We start from the raw sequence: 20,151 nt of genomic DNA on the forward strand, positions 1-20,151 counted from the left end.
AACTGCTCATTGACACAAGCCAACAACCACCATGTAAACTGCTGAACTCATAATACCATTGCCTAGAACTTATAGTGATTTATGAAGTAGTCCAGTAGACTAGATTTTGTGATAGCTCACAATATGTGGGATAATGTGATTTGTAAAATCGTGGTGTAAAGTATGACAACTGTAATAAATTAAGTTTACTCTTATTCTTGGTCTTACAGCATCATTCTTAAGGAACTATATTGAAAGGTAGAGGTGATTCACATGATAATTCAATGTAACTGATTGTTTTCTTTGACAAATTCCATTTAAAGCTTATAATAAAGTATTGGCCATACGATTCTAGGAGGCAGGATTTGGACACCACATACATCTAAGCTTTTCTACCATATTGGAGGTAAGTGGCAAAAAAGGTATGTGTGTGTGTACACATATATGTACTACTCCTTTAAAGTCTGCAACACATCAACTGTATTCGATTGTATGCGGGTAGGCCAGAGGTAATCAGCAAACCCACTATAATAGTTCATAGAATGTCAGATAGTGCACATAATTTTCAGTTTCAAAGTGCATCAGATCATTATGGAAACATTGAGTAACAAAAGGAAAGGGATTCTGGGGAATGCATTGATAGTTGTTTGCACAGTGCAGGTGTATATGGGCCATTATACTTTCTTCCTGAAAATGCAGAAGGAGATTCTTCAGGATTTGCAAATAAGTTGTTAAAACTGCATGAATGGCCTTAAAGAACCAAGGAGGACACAGTGACAAGGAGCACAGCAATGATGGATAATGAACAAGGCACCAGACCTAAAACTTTGGAGGACTCATTCAGGCATGTATCCCACCCCCTACCAGACATGCTTGGCATGCAGTAGCCAGTTCTGTCTGTTTTAACAAGCCTATAAACCACAGCCTGGCTGCTCTCCTCAGACCTCACTGTCTGCTGTGGTTGTAACCATGAACAGTTTTGTGGGATCTTTACTGTCAGAGGCCTCTCCTTTACGCTTCGCCTTGTTGCCTGAAGTTTCTTTCTTGGCCTTTGGCTGTGGCAGTTTTGTCATTGGAATGTCTTTGTCTTTTACCTCATTGGAGTTGTCTCCTCTGGCCCCAGACCTAGGCGATTTGGGAGCTCCGCTGGGTTTAGCTGCCCTATTCGGAGAGGGTATTCGAGTTGGTTGAGCTGCCACATTCAGTGTGGGTGACTGGCTGGGTTGAGCTGCCTCGCTTGGTGAGGCGGACTGGCCAGCTTGAGAGCTTTGGCTCGGAGATGGTGACCGGCTGGGTTCATGGATGGGAGATGATGCCTGGCCAGGGTCAGCTGCCTTGTTATGTGGGGAAGACAGACTTGTCTGAGACCTGATTGGCGGTCTGGGTGGTGATTTGGGTGCACTGGTTATTGGCTGAACTGGTCGGCTGGGGAGTAGCCGGTTGGTTTGAGTTGCCTGATCAGCACCATTCACCGTCACCTCTCTGAGCTGGTCATCATCACTCTGTTCCTTAGCAAAGTTGACAAAAACCTGTGATGGGGGATAAGAAAAGTATTTGGATGAGTAATAAAATATGATTCAGAGGAAAAACCAATACCAGGTAACTACACACACAGTCATCTTTCACTTCAATGGGTGTTTTGATCATGTTTTAGTGCAAAGTCTGTAGGCCAAACCTCTTGTGGTTGTGGGCAGGGTGAGAACATTAGGGGAAATGACACACTACTGGGTTACAGAGAAAATTGCATGCAGGTGAAACTTGCCGTTCTGAACTGCGATGCTGCTTTGCACTTTGATCTGGCTCAGCTTTACACAGACATCTTGAGTGAAGTGTCTAATCAAAAGTTCTCACCTTAATGCTTTGATAGATGTGTCAATTAACTGAAATTCTCTGCCAAAAACGTATTAATTCGATTTTAATGGGCAATAAAGTCCTTTGTGGACATTTCCATAAAAGGTTGCAAAAGCAAACAAATTCCAGACCTTCACTGGACGTAACTGAGAGGACAAGTCTGTGAGGTAAATTTGGCTTTCAGCTCTCACCTGATCCAGAGTGGTCTGAGAGACGGAGTAGTCAGACACACCCAACTCCTCATAGTTGTTGGAGAGCACATCAAAGACGTAGGCGAGGGAGCACGCGTGAGAGGGCAACTGGTATTGAAGAACGTTCTGATGCTTCTCCTTCAGCTCGATGCCTGGGAAAGCACGTTTGAGGTAGGAGTCCACTAGACAAGGCTCCTGCGAGGGCATGGAGAGCCGCAGGATTATCGTGTAGCCGTCACCAAACCTGACAGAGACAAGAGAGCAGGAATAATAGAGTCAGTCTCATATGTACAATTAATATTTCAGTTGAATTATAGCTATAATTAAGTTTATGCTCTGCTATTAGCAGTTATGGATAGATAAACATGTTAGTGTCACTGTGTACCATTTCATTTGGAGTGCTATCATTATAATAGCTTCAATATTTAGGCTACGCAGAAATAGTCAAAAACATTGCTACCTGTTCTTGAGGTGTTGCACTGTTCCCAGACACCGAAACCTGCCATTCACCATGATGGCCATTCGAGTGCATAGAGCTTCACATTCCTCCATGCTGAGGACACAAACAATGATTGATTGAATGAAGTCATTTTTGCCACAACAACAGTCTTTCAGTAAAAAAACTACTGCTTTTTGGAGATGACCCTCAAGACACATGGCATGGCACATCTACCTGTGAGAAGTGAGCACCACAGCCCTGCCCTCCTTGATGACACTCAGGATGCAGTTCCATAGGAAGCGCTTGGCTTTGGGGTCCATGCCTGTTGTAGGCTCATCCTGAGTCATACAGAGGACCACATTTAACCACACCATGTGAGTTAAATCACTCAGTTAATTTCTGAATAGTACCCACAAGTACAGAATATATGTTTCAGAAATACCGGTATTCTTTTTCCATTAGTTTATACTCTACGACGTGTAAATTATCACAGGCTTACCAGGAATATCACTGGAGGAGCTCCTATCAGGGAAATGGCAGTGGAGAGTTTGCGCTTGTTTCCCCCACTGTAGCCGCCTGCTTCCCGCTCTGCATACTGCGTCAGACCCAGCTTCCGCACCCCCCAGTCAGCCACCTGATGGAAGGAACAATGACAAAAGTGTCAGTCTCACTTTGTGGCTTGAGTAGAGATGAGAATATAAATGTTAATCCACTCTACATGTTCATTGTGTCTCAACATGAGCTTATCTGAAACATGCAGGCCCAAAGCTCTTCTCATCAACTCTTCAAATATATTGCGGCAACGTTTTTGGACCTGCACAAAGCATGTTGATTCTGCCCTCACACTTGAGTTAGCTCCTCTCACAGCTAATGAACCCATCCGCACCTTTGCCACGTTCTCCTCCCTCACTCCCCTCAGGCGGGCGTAGAACTCCAGGTGCTCCCGGCCTGTGAGCAGGTCGCTGATGGCGTCGAACTGCGGGCAGTAACCCATGAGCTGATGGACCCGCTCCATCTCAGTCAGTACGCTGGAGTCACAAAACACAACACACTTAATGGCAGGTATACACTGTGTGTTCCTGGGCTGTCTCAGGCGAAAGATGACCAACGTGAGATCGAAATATCTTTAGTCGTGGCTCCAAAACGGTGGTCCAAGATCCACAGTGAGAAAGTTTCAAAGATGGCTGTTGTCACGGTCAAAGATAGCCTGGCACAAATTCTGACTGTCAGAAATGTAGGATGCCTATCTCACAATAGGACTGTTGCTACAACTTATATCTACCAACCAACCAAATAGAATGCAACATGAAATGATGCACTGATCAAGGTGACAGTGGCGCCAAACCCTCAATTCAGCAGGTCCTATCATTGGAAAGTCTACAAACATCAAACTTTATGTTGTACCGAAGTTTATCAGATCCATGTGGCACAGTGTGGCTTGCAGTAAATGTATAAGATTGCTTAGCTCTCTCTGTAGACTGCTGATCAGGGACAGCATTATTACAGTGCATGAAATGCCCTGTATTGTTATTCCTAGGCTTCTTCTTCTTCTTATTCTTGTTACCTTTTTCTGCGATTAATTCAGCCCGAACCACTTAACGTAGAAACTTCATTCAAACTTTGTCGCGTAGGTCTTGTAAACGACACTTATGCTATGTATTTTTCACTTTTCTAAACTTTATACTTTTTAAGATATTAAAGAAAAACGAATATAAATTTCTCCCATTGACTTACATTGGGCCATTATGACATCATAATAGGGTCTTTAAACTGGCTTGCACCTGTGCTTTACTCTGCGAAAGACCGTAACTTCAAGTTTCTAAGGCAAAAGACCGTAACTTCAAGTTTGGTCAAAAATGAGTTTTTGACGTATTTGTAAAATATCAGCAGTAATTAAACAAATGTACTGATATTAAATGTACTACTAACATGCCATTATCAAATTAAAGCCAGTGACATCAGTATTTTGGTTGATTTCACGATGTATAGGCTACCGACAGTTAGCATACCAAGCTAGGTAGCATTACCATTAGAATTGCATGGCAGATATGCTAAGCTATCGGGCTATTCCCCCACCCAGTGCCTGTGGCTAGTCCGAAAAAGGTGCATCTAAATCAGGTAACTTCGCTTGGCGAGCGGGGGCATGTGGAGGGGGAAAATGGGCCTCATTCTCTATCGTTCTCTCTCTCTCTCTCTCTCTCTCTCTCTCTCTCTCTCTCACACACACACACACACACACACACACACACACACACACCCCAATGGACTGACATAGATGTTTTATGTGTTTCATGTGACAATTCAAGTTCATTGTTTTATGTGCTTAATGTGATAATTCAATGGTGTGTGTGTGTGTGTGTGTGTGTGTGTGATAATCATTGTATTGGTAATTGTGATAAATGAAATAGTATTACTACTGATTAATTAATAGGGTCATTATTCCATTGTTATCATACCACTGAGCTTTAACATAGAAGTTACTGCCTTCTGCCTTAGTATGCTTCACTGACACCTGTGCCAAATCCAAAGAACCTCTTCTCTCTCTGTCCCTCTCAATTTAACTGTAACTAGGAACATTAAGACACCATCCATTCTCTATTTTTTTTCTCTCCATCTCTCCATCTTTCTCTCTGTCAACTTTCTCTCACACTCAATCTCTCTTCTTCACTCCATTTTTATCTCCTTTTTTCAATATTTTCACTCTCTCTTTATCTCTTCATCCAGAGCCACTCTTGTTCACTCTTCTTTCCTTCTTCCACTCTTCTTTCCTTTCTTATTTTCTTCTTCCATTTTTCTTTCCTTCTTCCACTCTTCTTGCCTTTCTTTTTTCCTTCATCCACTCTTCTTTCCTTCTTCCACTTTTCTTTCCTTTCTTCACTCTTCTTTCCTTCTTACACTCTTCTTTCCTTTCTTCTTTCCTTCTTTCACTCTTCTTTCTTTCCTTATTTCCTTCTTCCACTCTTCTTTCCTTCCTTCACTCTTCTTTCCTTTCTTCTTTCATTATTTCACCCTTCTTTCTTTTCTTCTTTCCTTCTTCCACTCTTCTTTCCTTTCTTCACTCTTCTTTATTTTCTTCTTTCCTTCTTTCACTCTTCTTTCCTTTCTTCTTTCCCTCTTCCACTCTTCTCTCCTTTCTTCACTCTTCTTTCCTTTTGTCTTTCCTTCTTCCACTCTTCTTGCCTTTCTTTTTTCCTTCATCCACTCTTCTTTCCTTCTTCCACTTTTCTTTCCTTTCTTCACTCTTCTTTCCTTCTTACACTCTTCTTTCCTTTCTTCTTTCCTTCTTTCACTCTTCTTTCTTTTCTTCTTCCTTTCTTAACCTTTGCATTTCATGCACTGGTATTTCCTTCAGGAAATGCATTTTCTAGTTACAGTGCATGAAATGCCCTGTATTGTTATTCCTAGGCTTCTTCTTCTTCTTATTCTTGTTACCTTTTTCTGCGATTAATTCAGCCCGAACCGCTTAACGTAGAAACTTCATTCAAACTTTGTCGCGTAGGTCTTGTAAACGACACTTATGCTATGTATTTTTCACTTTTCTAAACTTTATACTTTTTAAGATATTAAAGAAAAACGAATATAAATTTCTCCTATTGACTTACATTGGGCCATTATGACATCATAATAGGGTCTTTAAACTGGCTTGCACCTGTGCTTTACTCTGCCGTGCTAAGGCAAAAGACCGTAACTTCAAGTTTGGTCAAAAATGAGTTTTTGACGTATTTGTAAAATATCAGCAGTAATTAAACAAATGTACTGATATTAAATGTACTACTAACATGCCATTATCAAATTAAAGCCAGTGACATCAGTATTTTGGTTGATTTCACGATGTATAGGCTACCGACAGTTAGCATACCAAGCTAGGTAGCATTACCATTAGAATTGCATGGCAGATATGCTAAGCTATCGGGCTATTCCCCCATCCAGTGCCTGTGGCTAGTCCGAAAAAGGTGCATCTAAATCGGGTAACTTCGCTTGGCGAGCGGGGGCATGTGGAGGGGGAAAATGGGCCTCATTCTCTATCGTTCTCTCTCTCTCTCTCTCTCTCTCACACACACACACACACACACACACACACACACACACACACACACACACCCCAATGGACTGACATAGATGTTTTATGTGTTTCATGTGACAATTCAAGTTCATTGTTTTATGTGCTTAATGTGATAATTCAATGGTGTGTGTGTGTGTGTGTGTGTGTGTGTGTGATAATCATTGTATTGGTAATTGTGATAAATGAAATAGTATTACTACTGATTAATTAATAGGGTCATTATTCCATTGTTATCATACCACTGAGCTTTAACATAGAAGTTACTGCCTTCTGCCTTAGTATGCTTCACTGACACCTGTGCCAAATCCAGAGAACCTCTTCTCTCTCTGTCCCTCTCAATTTAACTGTAACTAGGAACATTAAGACACCATCCATTCTCTATTTTTTTTTCTCTCCATCTCTCCATCTTTCTCTCTGTCAACTTTCTCTCACACTCAATCTCTCTTCTTCACTCCATTTTTATCTCCTTTTTTCAATATTTTCACTCTCTCTTTATCTCTTCATCCAGAGCCACTCTTGTTCACTCTTCTTTCCTTCTTCCACTCTTCTTTCCTTTCTTATTTTCTTCTTCCACTCTTCTTGCCTTTCTTTTTTCCTTCATCCACTCTTCTTTCCTTCTTCCACTTTTCTTTCCTTTCTTCACTCTTCTTTCCTTCTTACACTCTTCTTTCCTTTCTTCTTTCCTTCTTTCACTCTTCTTTCTTTCCTTATTTCCTTCTTCCACTCTTCTTTCCTTCCTTCACTCTTCTTTCCTTTCTTCTTTCATTATTTCACTCTTCTTTCTTTTCTTCTTTCCTTCTTCCACTCTTCTTTCCTTTCTTCACTCTTCTTTCTTTTCTTCTTTCCTTCTTTCACTCTTCTTTCCTTTCTTCTTTCCCTCTTCCACTCTTCTCTCCTTTCTTCACTCTTCTTTCCTTTTGTCTTTCCTTCTTCCACTCTTCTTGCCTTTCTTTTTTCCTTCATCCACTCTTCTTTCCTTCTTCCACTTTTCTTTCCTTTCTTCACTCTTCTTTCCTTCTTACACTCTTCTTTCCTTTCTTCTTTCCTTCTTTCACTCTTCTTTCTTTTCTTCTTCCTTTCTTAACCTTTGCATTTCATGCACTGGTATTTCCTTCAGGAAATGCATTTTCTAGTTACAGTGCATGAAATGCCCTGTATTGTTATTCCTAGGCTTCTTCTTCTTCTTATTCTTGTTACCTTTTTCTGCGATTAATTCAGCCCGAACCGCTTAACGTAGAAACTTCATTCAAACTTTGTCGCGTAGGTCTTGTAAAGGACACTTATGCTATGTATTTTTCACTTTTCTAAACTTTATACTTTTTAAGTTATTAAAGAAAAACGAATCTAAATTTTCCCATTGACTTACATTGGGCCATTATGACATCATAATAGGGTAATTAAACTGGCTTGCACCTGTGCTTCACTGACACCTGCGGCAAGCCTCCAAGGGTCCTCTTCTCTCTGTACCTCTCCATTCAACTGTATAACTAGGAATATTAATAGACACCTTCCATACTCTACTTTTTTTTCTCTCTATCACTCTCACTCTACTTTCTCTCACACTCCATCTCTCTGCTTCACTCTTTTTTTCTCCTTCTTTCAATATTTTCACTCTCTCTTTACTGTCTTTATCCAGAGCCACTCTTGTTCACTCTTCTTTCCTTACTTTGTTTCTTCCTCTCTTCTTTCCTTTCTTCTTTCCTTCTTTCTACTCTTCTTTACTTTCTTCTTTCCTTCTTCCACTCTTCTTTACTTTCTTCTTTCCTTCTTCCACTCTTCTTTCCTTCTTCCACTCTAATTTCCTTTCTTCACTCTTCTTTCCTTTCTTCTTCCCTTCTTCCACTCTTCTTTCTTTCTTCACTCTTCTTTCCTTTCTTCTTTCCTTCTTCAACTCTTCTTTCCTTCTTTTACTGTTCTTTCCTTTCTTCCTTCCTTCTTTCACTTTTCTTTTATTCGTTCTTTCTTAACTTTTGCATTTCATGCACTGGTATTTCCTTCAGGAAATGCATTTTCTAGTTACAGTGCATGAAATGCCCTGTATTGTTATTCCTAGGCTTCTTCTTCTTCTTCTTCTTCTTCTTCTTCTTCTTCTTCTTATTCTTGTTACCTTTTTCTGCGATTAATTCAGCCCGAACCACTTAACGTAGAAACTTCATTCAAACTTTGTCGCGTAGGTCTTGTAAACGACACTTATGCTATGTATTTTTCACTTTTCTAAACTTTATACTTTTTAAGATATTAAAGAAAAACGAATATAAATTTCTCCCATTGACTTACATTGGGCCATTATGACATCATAATAGGGTCTTTAAACTGGCTTGCACCTGTGCTTTACTCTGCCGTGCTAAGGCAAAAGACCGTAACTTCAAGTTTGGTCAAAAATGAGTTTTTGACGTATTTGTAAAATATCAGCAGTAATTAAACAAATGTACTGATATTAAATGTACTACTAACATGCCATTATCAAATTAAAGCCAGTGACATCAGTATTTTGGTTGATTTCACGATGTATAGGCTACCGACAGTTAGCATACCAAGCTAGGTAGCATTACCATTAGAATTGCATGGCAGATATGCTAAGCTATCGGGCTATTCCCCCACCCAGTGCCTGTGGCTAGTCCGAAAAAGGTGCATCTAAATCGGGTAACTTCGCTTGGCGAGCGGGGGCATGTGGAGGGGGAAAATGGGCCTCATTCTCTATCGTTCTCTCTCTCTCTCTCTCTCTCTCTCTCTCTCACACACACACACACACACACACACCCCAATGGACTGACATAGATGTTTTATGTGTTTCATGTGACAATTCAAGTTCATTGTTTTATGTGCTTAATGTGATAATTCAATGGTGTGTGTGTGTGTGTGTGTGTGTGTGTGTGTGTGTGTGTGATAATCATTGTATTGGTAATTGTGATAAATGAAATAGTATTACTACTGATTAATTAATAGGGTCATTATTCCATTGTTATCATACCACTGAGCTTTAACATAGAAGTTACTGCCTTCTGCCTTAGTATGCTTCACTGACACCTGTGCCAAATCCAAAGAACCTCTTCTCTCTCTGTCCCTCTCAATTTAACTGTAACTAGGAACATTAAGACACCATCCATTCTCTATTTTTTTTTCTCTCCATCTCTCCATCTTTCTCTCTGTCAACTTTCTCTCACACTCAATCTCTCTTCTTCACTCCATTTTTATCTCCTTTTTTTCAATATTTTCACTCTCTCTTTATCTCTTCATCCAGAGCCACTCTTGTTCACTCTTCTTTCCTTCTTCCACTCTTCTTTCCTTTCTTATTTTCTTCTTCCATTTTTCTTTCCTTCTTCCACTCTTCTTGCCTTTCTTTTTTCCTTCATCCACTCTTCTTTCCTTCTTCCACTTTTCTTTCCTTTCTTCACTCTTCTTTCCTTCTTACACTCTTCTTTCCTTCTTCCACTCTTCTTTCCTTCCTTCACTCTTCTTTCCTTTCTTCTTTCATTATTTCACTCTTCTTTCTTTTCTTCTTTCCTTCTTCCACTCTTCTTTCCTTTCTTCACTCTTCTTTCTTTTCTTCTTTCCTTCTTTCACTCTTCTTTCCTTTCTTCTTTCCCTCTTCCACTCTTCTCTCCTTTCTTCACTCTTCTTTCCTTTTGTCTTTCCTTCTTCCACTCTTCTTGCCTTTCTTTTTTCCTTCATCCACTCTTCTTTCCTTCTTCCACTTTTCTTTCCTTTCTTCACTCTTCTTTCCTTCTTACACTCTTTTTTCCTTTCTTCTTTCCTTCTTTCACTCTTCTTTCTTTTCTTCTTCCTTTCTTAACCTTTGCATTTCATGCACTGGTATTTCCTTCAGGAAATGCATTTTCTAGTTATTCTTGTTACCTTTTTCTGCGATTAATTCAGCCCGAACCGCTTAACGTAGAAACTTCATTCAAACTTTGTCGCGTAGGTCTTGTAAAGGACACTTATGCTATGTATTTTTCACTTTTCTACACTTTATACTTTTTAAGTTATTAAAGAAAAACGAATCTGAATTTTCCCATTGACTTACATTGGGCCATTATGACATCATAATAGGGTAATTAAACTGGCTTGCACCTGTGCTTCACTGACACCTGCGGCAAGCCTCCAAGGGTCCTCTTCTCTCTGTACCTCTCCATTCAACTGTATAACTAGGAATATTAATAGACACCTTCCATACTGTACTTTTTTTCTCTCTCTCCTTTCTCTCCATCACTCTCACTCTACTTTCTCTCACACTCCATCTCTCTGCTTCACTCTTTTTTTCTCCTTATTTCAATATTTTCACTCTCTCTTTACTGTCTTTATCCATAGCCACTCTTCTTCCACTCTTCTTTCCTTTCTTCTTCCCTTCTTCCACTCTTCTTACCTTTTTCTTTTCTTCTTTCCTTCTTTCACTCTTCTTTCTTTTCTTCTTATCTTCTTTGGCTCTTCTTCCCTTCTTCCACTCTTCTTTCCCTTCTTCTTTCCTTCTTCCACTCTAATTTCCTTTCTTCACTCTTCTTTCCTTTCTTCTTCCCTTCTTCCACTCTTCTTTCTTTCTTCCACTCTTCTTTCCTTTCTTCACTCTTCTTTCCTTTCTTCTTTCCTTCTTCCACTCTTCTTTCCTTCTTTTACTGTTCTTTCCTTTCTTCCTTCCTTCTTTCACTTTTCTTTTCTTTTATTCGTTCTTTCTTAACTTTTGCATTTCATGCACTGGTATTTCCTTCAGGAAATGCATTTTCTAGTTATTCTTATTATTCTTGTTATAAGACTACACTGCTTTCTAACCTTGAGTACTATCATATGTCTACATATCACAAAGTCTTTAAGCTGCAATTTGACAGCAATGGTAATATAAAATATAATGGCACTAAGGCAACGGTGGCAGGGAAAAGCTTCCCTTTCTTTAGGAAGAAACGGAACCCAGCTCAAAAGCGGGGACCCATCTGCTTGGGGGTGGCCAGATAGAGAGATAGAAATGGGGGCAGAAGGGAAGGGATAAGGAGATGGGAAAATCAGAGGCGAGCAGAAACATTCATACATGCTTCAGGATAAAACATAAGCATACATGCGGCAAGATTGAAAGTGGATACAAATTGAAAGAGACCGCATGTTTAGTGGGTATGCGGTACGCTCATGTGGTTACTATTTTAAAGTAACAGTATGAAACAATTATACTTCAGGATTTAGGGTTAGGATAAGCAGTTTTACCTTAAAATAACAGCTTGAAAAAAATTGGGGTGCTACAATGACTTTTAATATGGAGAATCGCCTCCGTGCAATTGCCATACCAGGGTCCATAGGCATATACAGTAACTGCTAAATGTAGGATTGCCTGACGCCGCCCCGGCTTTCTACTGTCTGCCGAACTAGTATGTAGCTTATTTGCCGTCTTGCTTTGTCTTGTGTTGCACTTGCTTGATGTTTGACTGTGTTAGGACAGTTGTTGAGTAACTAGTTTGTCATAATGTCCAAGTCAGCACATTTCAAGAGATTTCGTTAGTTTTAGCCGCTAGCATATCTTTAGCGAATAGCAATTGATCCAGAATGCTTCTTTAAGGATAAGCAGAACTATGAAACAGAAAACTGTCAATGATGTCATTGATTTACATTAAGGGTAAAAACTATTTTTATAAACGGGTAAATAGGCTGCCACACAGTATAAGATGCATCACAAGCAAACTTGATTCATTTGAGTTTAATCAAAAAAACATTTTAAACTCTGGACTAAAAGAGCCACAGGGAAAATGTGGTGGTTGAGGACATAAAGTCATAATGTAGCTTTGATGGTTACGTGAGTAAAGGAAGACTTCGCTTTCCTTATGGCAAAGTGGAGAAAAGCAGGGTCAGATTGACCAGAGAGATGACAGGGCAATTTCTGAATGATTGCGGGTCGATCGTCCCAGTGTGCGCCTAAGTGCAACAGCAGGCTTCCACATCCAAACCAATTTGCCACCGCCAGTCAACTAAATTTGACTGAGCACACCGAGTTACACTTGGAGGCAACTGAAAAACAATTATCCTAAGAGCTATTTGGTTATGGCACAAAATGTCACAAAACACAACAGACTTGTCACACAGGGACACATCAAACACATAGAATACTCATACTTAGAATACTAGATGGCAGTGTAGTCTATCATACGTGTATCAGATGATATGATAACATATGATGTGTAGGGCATAATCTTACAATAAAGATGTTGGATAGGAGTATTAAATTTAAGTGTCAAGCAACTCCTCTCAGCGGCTGTGAGATATTCAGTACCTGTGCTGACTAAGATAAGCTTCTCCATGGGTGATGTCGGTGTCTCCCGTTAGCATGCGGAATGTGGTCGTCTTACCAGCACCGTTCACTCCCAGTAGACCAAAGCACTGACAGAGAAAACATGAACAGACTTTTATATGAACTGTCCACAAGAGGGATATAGAGAGTTCTTTGAGGCAGAGAAAGAGAAAAAAGAGGCATGTATATCATTCACTCACTTCCCCATGAGGGATCCCCAGACAGAGACGGTCCACAGCTGGCATCCTGCCTGCCTTGTATATCTGCCCAACAACAAATACAGTTGGTCAGCTATACAACCCAGCTTCAGACAATTAGTCATTGAAAGACAATTCAACAGAAAGATCATTTCTGCAGTTGTGTTGGTGGTAGTATTACTAACAGTGACAGTGGTTTTACAAATTGCATCTCATCATTCTCAAGACATAAACGTTAACATTTTCAATGTCATATTTATATGTGGCTACCTTGCTCAGGTCTTTCATGCACAGTAAGTCTCCTTGTGCTCTTCCGTTTCGTACTCTGTCTCTCTCTTTGGCAACATCCTCATCCTCTGGGCCAAGAGGGGGCAGCACTGGGTCTGACCAGGGTCTGTGCCGACAGAAATTAAGGAAATCAGGGGAAACATCACATTTGGTATAAGAGTGTGTTAAGTATCAATAGAATATAAGTAAATATAACATAGAGTTTTATGAAGAGTGTCTTTAACTTCAAACAATACTGTGTACTGCCAGCTTTTTAAGTGTTCATTAAGGAAATACAAGGCGAAAGACCGGTCTTGGTTTCAAGTATATATTCGGTATAGCATGTTTGCTATAAAACTGCACCAAGCAGCAGATGCTCGTTGTACCTGAACTTGCAGAAGAACCCGTACTGCAGTAGAATGGTGAATATGAAGAACACCACTCCCTCAACTGCCATTGCAAATAAGTTCTTCCCCACAAAATCCCACTCAAGTGGGTCCAGTGTCTGCTTGGCACCTGCAGATACAGACCAAAAAAAAATGTTTAAAAAAAAACAACCAGACTGATTTTAACACAACAGTATGCAAACACAGGGTAAGCATAAGACAGTATATATGTATACTGGGATATAAAAGTGATGAACCTCAGCAACAACCTCTTTTGCATCTGGCACACAAGATATTTTGTCCAATCTTTATAACTGGCATCACTAACACAATTCTAGACTTGAGTTGAATCCTTACGAGTGCTTAAGAACAAACTGTCAGTAGTCAGCAGTAATGGGCATTTTCTCAATCTGAATATTTAGAGGAAACACCCCTGATGAGGAACAGCAGCATTACATGACTCACCGAGTCTCTGAAAGGCATCAGCCATGGCCTGATTCTTGGCCATGTCAATGAGCCCTCGGCCCAGGCAGAAGTGTGGGAAAATCAGGAAGACCTTCTTCAGGATCTTGTTGATGTCGTTCAAGTGCTGGTAAGGATATACATAAAACAGGAGAAAGCTAAGTGTTACTTCCTTGACATCTAAGGAATGTGAAAACACTTTTGATTGAGCCTTTGGAGGACATACTGTACTTAACCCAACACCAAGATTAAATCCTGATACATTTCTTGATTAGTTGAACAGGGAACAAATATTGATGTGTGTATTGATCTGTGTTAGGACAGTTCTTGACAAACTAGTTTGTCATAGTGTCAGAGTGAGCACATTTCAAGAGGTTTCGCTAGTTTTCTCCACTAGCATCTCGTTAACGATTAGCAATTAATCCGTTATGCTGCTTTAAAAGGAATTTTCTTACTGCACATCTTTGTATACCTTTGGTAGACAAATGTTATGTGCAAAGAAACATCCAATAGTTGTAGCACATTGTGTCATAGTCTCTTAAGATCACTCTTGATCTCTCTATCCCTCTTCTATTTTGTTGCAACTATCAAGCTTTGCCAATCAGTATATGAATGGGGAGACACATACTATTATACATAGAACTTCAGGGGGTAATTGGGCCCCCTAGCATCCACATACCTGATCCACAAACAGCTCGAGAACAAATGTGGCAATGCTACCATTCATTCCGATGAAGAGGTTCACCGAGGTGAGGACAACATAAGCTGTGCTGGGGACTTCAAACAAGAAAGAGGCTGGGTACATGAGCGGGGTGATGGACCAGCTGCGGAGAAGGCCAGGAGTTACATGTCATAGGATTGTGCGTAGAGTGTAATGTTGTCATTTGTGTTCTATTAAGAGACCATTTACAAGAATGTATGTGTGGAGCATTCTAGAACAAAGTCTCTCACCCATAGAGCAAAAGCAGCAGGACAAGGGCAGGTAGGTTGGCCTCAGAGACGTAAGACTGCTGCTGAAAGCTGATGAAGATGAGCACCACCATGACGGCAGACACAGAGTAGTTCAGCTGAAAAAAGGAAAATGGCATTTTTTTTTATCACCACCGGTGGCTGTAACCAAAGCTGAACAAGGTGGCACATATTGGTGGCAATGTGTGCCACCAAAAGTAATCGAATGGCTAAATATAAACGATTGATGATTTAGTTTTACAGTATGTTGATCTTATTGTCGAGTTTTAGCATTTGGTGATTGAGCAACAATGCCATTTTCGTGAAAAAGAAATACTAAAGCAAAAATTTAAACATTAATGTGTCTAATGCTGAACCGTGATGAATAGCATATTCGTATGCAGTCTGGGTAAACTGACCATGTCCCATGTGTAGTTTGCCAGCCAGTAAAGGATTGGTTTCACTCCGCTGACAAACTGCAGGTGCTTGGCTTTGCTGACGCGTTCCTCAATCAGAAACAGCACGAAACTTGCCGGCACAAAGGACATGGCAAATATGACGCAGGTAGACACCAGAACATCCACTGAGGTAGTCATCCTGTTCATGAGTAGATAATACAAGTCAGATCAGCAAATGGTGTGGTGTATCGTCACCCACAGTATCATTCATGTGCAACATTTTAATAGACAACATTCAAGAGTGACAAGAGAGGAACAGTTTCATGACATCAGTTATTCTTATTACAAGATTACGATAACTAAGGGCCAGATCAAAGCAGAACAAATGCAATTGAAAGAATGAAAGAAGGGCAAAATGAAAAGGAAAGTCACACAGAAAGTGCAGACAAGATAAGGTGGGCACCTACAGGGCCATTTCAGTGAGCTGCTCCTTGGTGAGGTTGAGGGGGTGATTGTAGGCTGTGATGCCATAGCGCCTCTTGTCCGCACCAGAGGGCAATTTGGCACGCAAATGCCCATTGTTCAGCACATTGACGAAGGATGCCATGGCATGCCAACCCTTGTTGTTGAACCACACCTGGCAGAGGAAGAAGATCAAGATTTACTCCAAACCAGGGGGCACCTTGCCAACTCACGGCAGCAAAAGACTGATTTGTTCAGGGAGGCTAATCCACCCCAGATTACCTTCACGTTCTGCTCGCGGTTCAAGCCGCTCAGAAAGCCTGGTAGTCTCTGCAAAAGCTGGTCAAAGGAACTGTTCTGTGGATGAGACCCATGAGACTACACGTTAAGAAAATTAAAACGGCAAGGGACAAAGTCATCCAAAACAGCCACTCACCACAAAGCCCTCGTACAGCTAAACACTAACTGTTGTAATATAGTATCTACCTCTGTCACTCTGTAGCGTGATCTGATGGCCAAGACCGACTCATCCAGGTGGTGCCCATCTGGTAAGGACTGAGAGGCCTTCCCACCCAGAGAAAAGCCTCCATACCTAGAGAGGATGTGCAATCACATGTTCCACTTAGATAAAAACATACCCCATCACATGATAGAGGACCAATTGTAGCAATTGTTCAGCACCACGAAAAACTCACCTGAATTCATTCACCCACTTCTTGGTCTTCATGCTAGCAGATACAAATTATATGAACAGAAGCAAATGGACATGTTAATCAACAAATTAATGACATATACAAGCAGAAAGTATCAAAAAGGAGAATGTAACACAGACGGCAGGTACAGATCTGAGCCAAACCTTTTCTTGAGAATCTGCGGATATGTCTTCACCAGGTAATCAGAGATGTTACGGCCGGTCAAGTTCTGCAGGGTGTCTCCAGTCAGTCGCTCTAGCTGTGGCACACGGTGAAGTCGAAAAGATCAATAACATAGTGACTAACTGTAGGAGAGCATGTCAGAAAAGGAAACTACTGATGCAAGGTAGGAACTCACTGGCCACTACCTGAGCTGAAGGATTTCCATTTTGAAGCAAATAATTAACCTTAATCATTGAACGCAGAAACCAAATGGACACATTCAGGTAAGTTTGTGTGCATCCTGTACACATAAGTACATATACGTTCATATATATGCATCTGTCCATGCATTCATGTTAGTGTATGGGTGTGTGTGTTTGTATCTGACCTGTGGCGGGGGCAGTCCTCCGGCTCCCTCTGGGCAGTCTGGCAACATGCGCCGCACCTCCTCGGAGCTGCACACGCACTCAGGAGAGGGCCGCTCGCGCGTCCAGTTCCCCTTCCCCAGCAGCTGCCAGGTGGAGTACGACACCTGAGGTCGCGTGAACCTAGAGCCCTGCTCCACCACACAAGTAGAGTTCCTGCATTCGTATACAAGGTCACACACACACACAAACACACACACACACACACACAAAACATGTATCATATTTACAAAATAACATAGTCTTGCCTAGTCACCTTGCCATGGTCAAGACTAGTGCTTCCAATTGAAGCATCTCTAAGAGAGATTTTCAAAGTCAATTTTGATGAAACGGTTAAATGCATGTTATTTAGCAGTCTGAGTCTCATTGAGTTAGAGTTATTATTAAAAGCTGTGGCATTAAATGTAATACAGTATCTCATGCTATGCAAGTCACATACATCAACAGTGTCAAAAGGTGGCCAGAGTTGAGCTGATGACCATGCAATGTTAAAGATACAAGCTAACAAATGGCAAACCTACTCATTCTCTCATCCCAGCAGTCAGTTGACTCTTCTAAATTATCATGGTGTCATCCTCTTATGACAGAACATGAGAAACAATTAATTTAACTTCACCTTACTTAAACAGTGAATAGATCCTCTTCAAAACATACACTGCATACTTAATTCACTTTACTTAAACAGTGAATGGATCATCTTCAATACATACATAGGTGTTTTTTTGTTGTTTTCAAATAAACAATTACTCTTTATTTTAGGGCCGTGGACTGATTTAACGTCTGAACAACTGTTTGAGGCATAACTATTGGAATACTAATATCCCTATTTGGATGTTATGTGAATGCTCTGATTCGTGGTAAGTTATGAGAAAACAAGGGATACTTTAGCAAATGCTCACTTCCAAAATGTATTCTCTAAATATGTGGAGATGGTATGCACACTTATAATAGTTGTGAGGTGGCATTACCCCCACTCATAAGATAAATGTTTTCCAGATAGATTTTCCATTTACTGTACATCCACCCCTGTAAATAACTGAATAACTGTCTGAGGACACGGTTGAATATTTAAATATATAAAATAGTTAATATGCACATACCTAGTTTAATTGACTTAATTATATGTTATATAATTATATTATATTAGATAACTATGTCAAGAAGTATTTTGGCTAAAATTATAAGCTTCCAACTTTAAGAGACATATCAGGTATCATGTTATAAAAAGAGGATAAAAAAGCAGTTGCTATTTGTGGCAAAAGAGTGGGTATAACTAAGGTAATGGGCTCAAGAGGGCAGGACCATTGATAGGCAAATACAACAGGAGCTGCTTACGTGCTTAAGTCCATGCATTTGGTGCCAAAACCTGGCGGGTCAAGCAAGGCATTGAGGAGGTTCTTAATGTCTGGGTCCTTTGGTGCATCATTGCTGCACATTTGAAGACAGAACAGACATATCAGGTCATATTCAAATCAGGTCTGTAGTCAGCAAAGCATTTTTTTAAACAGAATAGAAACAGCACAGGTCATTGTGAAAGTGTACAAAACAGAGACATTTCCTGTTTACAGACAGCCACAAAGACTATTCAAGGCCTGCAACAACTGGCCTTAACCGGCTTCCTTCCTCCCCTGGGATCATGTGATCTCCGGTAGGAAAACCCAGTGATGGCTTGGCTTAGTAAAGGTCTCCTTTTCTTGAGAGTAGTAAATTCCTTTATATTCCTTTATATGTAAAATGGAGCCTGTAAACTGAAAGCAGTTTTTCTGTTGTACTCCCCACATGTGGAACTGGAACAGTTTTCAAAAACAGTCAGGCTTCATCTGTAGAATGTTTGCTCCTCAGTATGGACCATATTTGTACCATAACAGTTTAAACCATCAACAATGGCAACTTTACAACTGCTTAGCATAATATACAGTTCTTCTGCTGTACAGTCATTGAAAAACAGCTTTACTTACTCTAAGTAATAGAACCACACAACCTGTCAGAATGTTTCTCTAGAATGATTTCCTGATTTGTATAATATGTCCTGTTCTCCTGCCCTGGGGTCTTACCTGTAGAATGTGTACTGGTCTCCTGCCCTGGGGTCTTACCTGTAGAATGTGTACTGGTCTCCTGCCCTGGAGTCTTACCTGTATAATATGTCCTGTTCTCCTGCCCTGGGGTCTTACCTGTAGAATGTGTACTGGTCTCCATACATCCAGGGCTGGAGCTCCAGGGCGGGGTACTTCCCAAAGGGCGGGACAAGGAGACTGAAGAACAGAGCGATGAGGACAAACAGGGCAGGCAGCACAATCTGCAAGAGTGGCACAGCACACCTCTTATGGAACAGTCTATTAAAACAACAGCATTAAAATTACAGTCATTTGGCTGAGTGTTAGTAGAACTGAATCACACTATCACAGTCCTCAATACAAACCTACAGCCTGCATAAAATATTGTATAGGATGCACTATAGGTGACCAGATGAAAACAGACCAAATGTTGAACGATTAGTGTTGACTGTTGACAGCCGTCACAGCCTGCTGATTACGGCTTTCATTGCTCTCTTCTAAGCCACTGGATGTTGCATTAGCTGCTTTTGACATAGCGCTACTAAATAGAGTAGAGACTATGCTGCAACAGCATGAGTGGGTAAAAGAAGGCATCCATTTCTTCTTTTTCATGACAATTAAAAACCAAATAACCATCTCAATATGTGGGGCACCTGGTCACCCTGCGCACCAAGCATCTGTATAGTACATTCACTGCACTCACGTTACAATGGACTGAATCATGTGGTTGCTTTGGTGTTTTGCACATACAAGTATATGAACATTACACGAAGACCATGGGAAGGGGGAGTAGTTCAGATGAGAACAGGTCGCCCCCTCCAACTTGAAGTCATGGCCACACTTAGTGGAGTGCAACATGTGGCTCTGGGAAACACCAGTAACAGCTCTTTCTCTGAGGCAGCACAACAGACAT

The 20,151-nt window shown here is 40.7% G+C and overlaps 1 protein-coding gene across 1 annotated transcript in view; it reads right to left on the bottom strand.

The window, feature by feature from the left end:
• Positions 1-892: 892 nt before the first annotated feature.
• The window catches only part of abca7 (ATP-binding cassette, sub-family A (ABC1), member 7), a 39,684-nt gene continuing 20,425 nt past the window's right edge, over positions 893-20,151 (bottom strand). Inside the window, exons 29-50 of the mRNA XM_080860515.1 lie at positions 19,356-19,480; positions 18,520-18,612; positions 17,148-17,340; positions 16,762-16,856; positions 16,601-16,633; positions 16,392-16,497; positions 16,188-16,262; positions 15,911-16,080; positions 15,465-15,642; positions 15,049-15,164; positions 14,777-14,921; positions 14,101-14,224; positions 13,636-13,765; positions 13,253-13,376; positions 12,986-13,048; positions 12,768-12,874; positions 3,347-3,488; positions 2,960-3,094; positions 2,695-2,798; positions 2,482-2,574; positions 2,022-2,265; positions 893-1,508 (exon numbers count right to left, since the gene is read on the bottom strand). Of these exons, the coding sequence (XP_080716641.1) occupies positions 918-1,508; positions 2,022-2,265; positions 2,482-2,574; positions 2,695-2,798; positions 2,960-3,094; positions 3,347-3,488; positions 12,768-12,874; positions 12,986-13,048; positions 13,253-13,376; positions 13,636-13,765; positions 14,101-14,224; positions 14,777-14,921; positions 15,049-15,164; positions 15,465-15,642; positions 15,911-16,080; positions 16,188-16,262; positions 16,392-16,497; positions 16,601-16,633; positions 16,762-16,856; positions 17,148-17,340; positions 18,520-18,612; positions 19,356-19,480 (3,186 nt within the window). The 3' untranslated portion in view covers positions 893-917. The remainder of the gene's footprint in view (positions 1,509-2,021; positions 2,266-2,481; positions 2,575-2,694; positions 2,799-2,959; positions 3,095-3,346; positions 3,489-12,767; positions 12,875-12,985; positions 13,049-13,252; positions 13,377-13,635; positions 13,766-14,100; positions 14,225-14,776; positions 14,922-15,048; positions 15,165-15,464; positions 15,643-15,910; positions 16,081-16,187; positions 16,263-16,391; positions 16,498-16,600; positions 16,634-16,761; positions 16,857-17,147; positions 17,341-18,519; positions 18,613-19,355; positions 19,481-20,151) is intronic.

This window comes from Sprattus sprattus, assembly GCF_963457725.1.
Source record: "Sprattus sprattus genome assembly, chromosome: 2".
Taxonomy (NCBI): Eukaryota; Metazoa; Chordata; class Actinopteri; order Clupeiformes; family Clupeidae; genus Sprattus; species Sprattus sprattus.